This window comes from Perkinsus marinus, assembly GCF_000006405.1.
Source record: "Perkinsus marinus ATCC 50983 genomic scaffold scf_1104296950132, whole genome shotgun sequence".
NCBI classification, from domain to species: Eukaryota; Perkinsozoa; order Perkinsida; family Perkinsidae; genus Perkinsus; species Perkinsus marinus.
The window spans coordinates 21,979-28,468 of NW_003209748.1; the positions used below are offsets into that span (position 1 = coordinate 21,979).

The window sequence follows — 6,490 nt, forward strand, 5'->3', positions numbered from 1 at the left end:
AGATCGAGGCTTCCCAGTGCTAACTTGTTAGAGGCATCCTCTTCTATCGTGCTATCCCTGATTGACGTATCGAACTCAGACATGATAAGGCTTATGAAATAGTCTCGTGAGAAGACGAGAGACTGGAACCCACAACCGGGGAGACGCCCCCCGCTCCCCTCGCCGCGTCACGTTACGTCACCATAACGTGCCGTCACAATTGCAGCACACGATGCACGAACGTTAGCTGTCCGCGCACGCCCACTGCACGTGCGCCAGCTACACGCCCCCCTCCTCCTGAGGAGGAATCGGATCGTCAAGCTGTGAAACAGCGGCGGGGGAAATACGTTTCAAATGATGTAAGTGAACAGGCCGGGGCCGCCGGCTACCAACAGTACGAACAGTGTAAACTTTTGGAGAGATGCAGGACACAATCCGGCAAGGCTCAAAAAAACGACGAGCCTTTCGCAGAAGACCGAAACGGCGAACCAGCCAAACTTCGCCAACAGCTGGAAGACCACCAGAAGTTGGTGCGATAGGAGAAGAAGAGGACGGAGTCAACGCTGGTAGCGGGCGAAAGACCGGATCCAGACCGGGATAAGGCCAGGCAGGGTAGGAGAAAATCAGAGCGTGAGGATTCGGGCCTCCGCGGCGGACCGGAGCCGTGTTGTGGAACCGAGTAGCACGAGCGATGATGGCCTTCAGAAGCTGACGAAGCTGAAGCAGGGTCTCAACAAGGCGCAGAAGAAACTTCAAGCAGCCAAGAGGAACGGCGCCGTGCTCCAGATCGAGCATTGGCAACAAGAGCTTCTGGAGCGACAGAGACTCTACAGGATCGCCCTTTTTGCGGCGAAGAAAAGGGCCCGGGATCGCTTCTATGCATCCCTTAAAGACTTTTCAAGCTGCATCAGAGGCCCTAAAAGTAAGTCTTCTGCTGCTGTTCTTAACGGCAGGCCAGACTCCAACCAAGCGGAGTATCTACTACAAAAGCTGTTCCCTCGAGACGATGACCGACAGCGAGGTCTAGACAGAGCTGGCGTCCGTCCGATCAATCGAGACCTGGTGGAAGAAGTCACAGAGGACGAAGTCTTACAAGCGATTGGAAGGTTGAAGATCTCGGCTCCTGGCAGCGATGGCGTCAATGGGGAAGTCTTGAAGAAGACTGCGCCACAGCTTGCTGCTAAATGGGCCGAAGCCTTCACATATATCTTAAAGACTGGAGAGTACCCAGAGGAATGGAAGGACGGTAAATGTATTGCTTTGTCTAAACCAGGTCGAGATATCTTCACGGCTTCTGGCTGGCGTCCTGTGGTATTACTTCGATGCGCTAGCAAGCTCCTCGAGTCCGTCATCGCTGAGAGGCTTCTTCACAGCCTAGCCTAGGCTGCCTACTAGGCAGCCTAGGCTAGGCAGTGCCTAGGCGACAAGTTCCGAGTGCCGGAGATCCATGGCTTCTGCCGCGGTCGCAGCTGCGACACGGCATTGGAGAGAATCGTCGAAGCCTACAAGAGTGGAATGGGAAGGAAGGGTCACCATACCCTTTTGCTTACGCTAGACGAAAGCAATGCTTTCAACAGCGTTAAGCATTCTTTTATCATCTCAGAGCTCAACCGTTTAGGGGTGCCACCATACCTGGTGCGCACCCTTAGGTCATGGCTCACGTCATGCCGTTCGCAGTTGATGGAGGTTCTGTGATGGGAGTTTTGGCAATATGTCACGGACGAGGGTGGATCTCACAAACCCATGTGGGAAGCAGTCCACGTCCGTGACGCATTCAGTGCCCGGGATAAAACACGGCTATACCAATCAGCCACCGTGCAGATCCTGGGTGAATGCCCCCCATCTCAGATAGAAAAAAAATATAAACACCGTCACACCCAAGATAGCTCGTCTGATGCCTAACTAAGAGTGCTTGAGGGTTTCCAACAGGAATTCTCAAGCACTCTGGGGGAACTTTCTCTGTTCTTGGGTGTGTGGTCCGAAGGTGATCAGACTGGATCACTGCTTTAGCAACGACTTGACGTCTTGCTTTTCTCTTGAAATTCCGTCATCTGTCTTTCGGCTATCCGTGAACTTGCTCTCTTGGGAGACCTTCACTCACGTCATGCCGTTCGCAGTTGATGGAGGTTCTGTGATGGGAGTTTTGGCAATATGTCACGGACGAGGGTGGATCTCACAAACCCATGTGGGAAGCAGTCCACGTCCGTGACGCATTCAGTGCCCGGGATAAAACACGGCTATACCAATCAGCCACCGTGCAGATCCTGGGTGAATGCCCCCGCCTCATGTTGCCAAACCTCTCCCGCGTGCATGTTCGAAGCTCCATACTTGAATGCCCAACGGGTTAATTAAGGGTGTTAGCAAGTTCACGCCTGGGTTTTATGTCAGTGATCTGATCCCTTCCGCCGTTCTCGGGTCCCCAACCCATGAAACACAGGTGTGGCCTTGTTACTAATCACTCTTAAACACAAATCCTATTGATCCCAGAAACACCTTATCCGACCATCCTCAGACTATGCGGGCAGCGGGCCTCGATCACAATTACTCATGAGTCCGTGACTCACGGACTTATATGAAGTTCACCTCCTATCCACCTAGCCCAGAGGGCGGTGTACGTATTCTCTCACTATAGCTGCTCCGTGCCTGGCGAGCTTTTTGACCTCCTCGTCCCCATATGTATCGATCATCGCGTCTTGGCGCCGCCGCGATATTCCTTTGATAATTGGCCTTGGTGCATCGGCACGCAAGTGATATACTGTCCCACTTCTACGGCAGGAATTACCAGAAAATTTCAGAGACTGCATAAGGTCCACCTCGCCAATAGAGTCCGGTAGAAACTGGGCCAAGCTTTTAACTTCCGCCGTAGACTTCTTATAGTTTTTGTGGAAGATTCTGAGTGGCCTGGCCGTCGCGTCTCAGAGGCTAATCATAGTGTGGCAGCAGCACCATTTCCCCCTTTGTTCGCACACATCCTTCGAAGCATTACACGAGGTCTCCACGTACTCAATCTTGTTGAGTTTGGTGATACCGAGGTGTATTCTAATATGAGTCCCAGGGACCCCAGGTAGTATCTCAGTGATATCCTGGTTTCTTATGCGCAGCAACTCGCCGGACCTCAAGCTCGGTGATATCCCGCTGAGGAGAGCTGATCGTACAAGGCTTTTCTCTGGTTTGTCCTTGAACTGGGCCTCAGGACAGTCAAATAGGAACTCAACTGCACTCTCGGGTATTATGGCAGCGCGCTTGGCATCCCGCTGGGGCCTTATACCGTATAAGTTATACGTGAAACAGCCTGCATGGCTTGCTTGATAAGCATTTCATCCGCGGCCTCCATGGTGCTAAAGCCTTCCAGTTTCTGCAAAGTCCTTAGGGCTTTAATTCGCTTCTGTACCGAGGTCGAATTCAGCCCAGTTACATCCAACAGGCATCTGATGTATCGGGTAACTTTACCAGCGTTGAGAGGAGAGGACAATCCCATTTCATAGACCTCTCTTCTTGTCCTTTCGTAGCCTCTTCTTGTGTCCTCACTTATCGAGAGCCCTAGTAGCTCCAGATTCTGAGCAGTAGCCTCAGCTGAACCGTGTGCAGGCTGAATCTCGTCCCACATCGTGAAGGCGGAGTTTTCTGACATGGGGAATGTAGCGGTCCAACGATGACGGACAAATCTGGCGTCCCTCTAGTTGGGCCCACTCAAATTGACAGGAACTCAGTCGGGTCCGCAAACGAGAAACCGAGCACTATGAACCCACGTTAGTCGTGAATCGCAACTTCTGACAAAGGTGATGTCTTACAGACTTAAAGAGGAGTGAACGCCACAGCTTTTTTAAGGACTTAACATGGCACCTCCCGCCACGACCTCGGCATTTGACCGGTGGATACCAACGAAGCACGAGTTAACCTAGAGATATCATCAGCTATGCTGTTCAAGGTCCCGGCAATATGATGAGCATTGAGTCGGTAACGGAAGTCGCCGAATTTCCGAACGACGGAGGCAAGGCTCATAGAGCGCGACCTGAAGCTTCTTAGTACTGACACCGTACAAGCGTTGTCAGGGAAGCATCTGATATAAGTCACCCGCGGAGCACATATTGCCCGGATGTACTCGAAGCCGTAATAGACGGCGAGTAGTTCGAGGAAATTACTATCACCGCTGATGAACTTCACTGGTTCCAGCTCGGCAGGAAGTTGATCATCGAGCCGATTCCTGCGCTCATACCAAATCTGCCTCCAAATCTCGGGATTTTCCTCCATATTTATCGAAAACTATCTTAGATTCCGAGTATCGCATTGTGGAAAGAAGTCTCTAGTAGAGACTCTCTACCCAGACCGCATCCAGAGGCATCGGTCACCAATAGATACTCATCCTTGTAGTCAATGTATGGAATACGTTTATTGTGACTGTGAGTGAAGGTCTCGGCGGACTTATGTAGCTCTAGGCGCCTGGTTGGTGATATTCTGACGCTCCGAAGAGACGGTCGCTGGCTCAGGACCATCAGTACTTCATAGGGCTTATCCAATTTGGGCCGTATTTCGGGAATCCAACCTGTACACCAGTTTATGCGGCCAGCGAGCGTCTCCAGCGTTGCTCGCGGTATACATAGCTGAACGGATAGCAACACAGCGATTATCTTATCTCTTTTGGTCACCGGCACGCTGAGTTCGATATCGTTATTCTCCCCGATATCCACCCGATAACCAAGTATCCTTCCATCACTCCTCAAAGCGTGGGTTTTCGTCAGCTCGATAGGTATTCCAAGTGCTGTCACCAGGAGCAGGCTGAATACCAGACAGAACCTCGCCTTGCTTGTGGGCATCGTATAGTCATCCACATATCCGATCGCTCGAAATATTGTAGTAACAATCTCCGGGGCAACCATTCGCAATGCACAGTCCAATAGGCGTTTTACACAGCGTAGGCTCGCCTCCCGAAAACGCTCGGGGATGTTACGAGGCCGAAAGGCAGGCAATTGTGCTTGAAGGCATTGCTGGGATCCCGAGGGTCCAGAAAGCATAGGAATCCGCGTTCGCTCGATTCCACACTAATCAATCTGAACGCTGATACTATGTCCCATTCTAACAACCAAACTTGGCTATCCTCATCTCCAATACTAGGGGTTGGTCGCGGGACATTAGCCAATAGATCGTAAACATCCCGGAACCTAGGAAGACAGCGGGTTGTTTTCAGTTCACGGACAGTACCGTCTTCGCCTTTGCTTTCGAGTAGAGCTCCAGTACGTACGGTAATATTGATACCACTCCTCCTGAAGTCGTCCAATTGTCGGATGGCTTTAAATTCCTTCCCGTTTTTCCACATCACATGAACTTTCGACAACGCCTTGCAGTCTGGACTCGTCGGATTAATCTCTGATAACCGGCCTAGCCGAAGCTCCTTCGCTATGAGCTCTTCGAACAGCCTATACATATCTGGAGGAATGCTGCCCTGCGGCCAGTCGCGTAGCCTCAGCTCCTCGAGTTTTTCGCCAGGCCACCGCACGAAGGACGGCTCATCCTTCTTTGGTTTGCCAAACTTGTCAGTATCGATTGCTGGCCATTCCGCATTTACTCGAACCGGGATCAAGATGCCGATTGGTGTTCCCTCAGCTACCATCCGGCAGATTTCCGCGTCTTCACCGGGCGACTCCGTCGTTGCTCCTTTACCAGGGGCCATACTGAGGCAGAGTTCTTCTAGCAGTCTAGCGCGTAGAGGGGACGGGGGGGGCGGCCAGCTCTCCCAGCTCCGATTTATTGATGTCCTTCGCGACCGAGATGAAAGTGGTCAAGTCCTCAAGGAGATCATTGGCCACACTATTGAGGGAAGCTCCATCATTGGCGTTCCACTCCACACTCATCGCGGATTGCTCTTCCCGAGAGCTGGCGAAGAAACGATCTAAGAAGTCCTTTCGGGCCGCACAGAACCTCTCTGTGTGCTTAATTAGAATCCCAGAAGTACTCTCTATTAATGGCAGCTCAGATTCTCGAAGCTCGAACTTGTCCCACTGCCCTGAGTACCCGGAGCCATCTCGAGGCTTTCCCTGCACCGCTGCGGCTGATAATTCCTGGGTCGACGTCTTCCAAGGGTGATCTTCAGGCTTGCTGCCCAACTTTCTGCCCCTATCTCGCTGTTTCTTCGCTTGGGTAGACCTCACGTGTGGCATTTCCCAAAGAAGAGTCTCTTTGTTAAGTGGGAACCAAACTGAACGACAGTGGTTCCGAGAACGACGTTTCCTCCGTCCCATTTATGGTGTTATGACCACTAGGAACGGCACTGACGCAACGCAACAGCCACCAGTTTTGACTACGTGATAATCAAACTTCGGAAAATGGCGGAAACTCAGCTTCAACAGTGTTGGATTGGCACCAAACCAATGCCGCAGCTATTGGTCCTTAGGGTTCTTCCTTGATGGTTCATCCTTCACCTGCCCAGTCCTAGGGCGTTTATCAGACCCGAAGCTACTGTCCTTCTCCCCACCTTGACCGTTCTGCCAATAAGGCTTAGATTGGGGGTCGCCGA

At 51.9% G+C, this 6,490-nt stretch overlaps 2 protein-coding genes across 2 annotated transcripts; one reads left to right on the forward strand and one right to left on the reverse strand.

Moving 5' to 3' along the window:
* Positions 1–400: 400 nt before the first annotated feature.
* Positions 401–1,362, forward strand: Pmar_PMAR009756 (conserved hypothetical protein; the record flags this gene model as incomplete). Its single annotated transcript, XM_002778281.1, has 2 exons — positions 401–545; positions 596–1,362. The coding sequence occupies 2 exons, from the start codon at positions 401–403 to the stop codon at positions 1,360–1,362; spliced, it is 912 nt and encodes a 303-aa protein (XP_002778327.1).
* Positions 1,363–5,672: 4,310 nt separating this feature from the next.
* Positions 5,673–6,134, reverse strand: Pmar_PMAR009757 (hypothetical protein; the record flags this gene model as incomplete). The annotated part of the gene is made up of 1 exon (XM_002778282.1): positions 5,673–6,134. The coding sequence occupies one exon, from the start codon at positions 6,132–6,134 to the stop codon at positions 5,673–5,675; it is 462 nt and encodes a 153-aa protein (XP_002778328.1).
* Between the last annotated feature and the right edge of the window lie 356 nt (positions 6,135–6,490).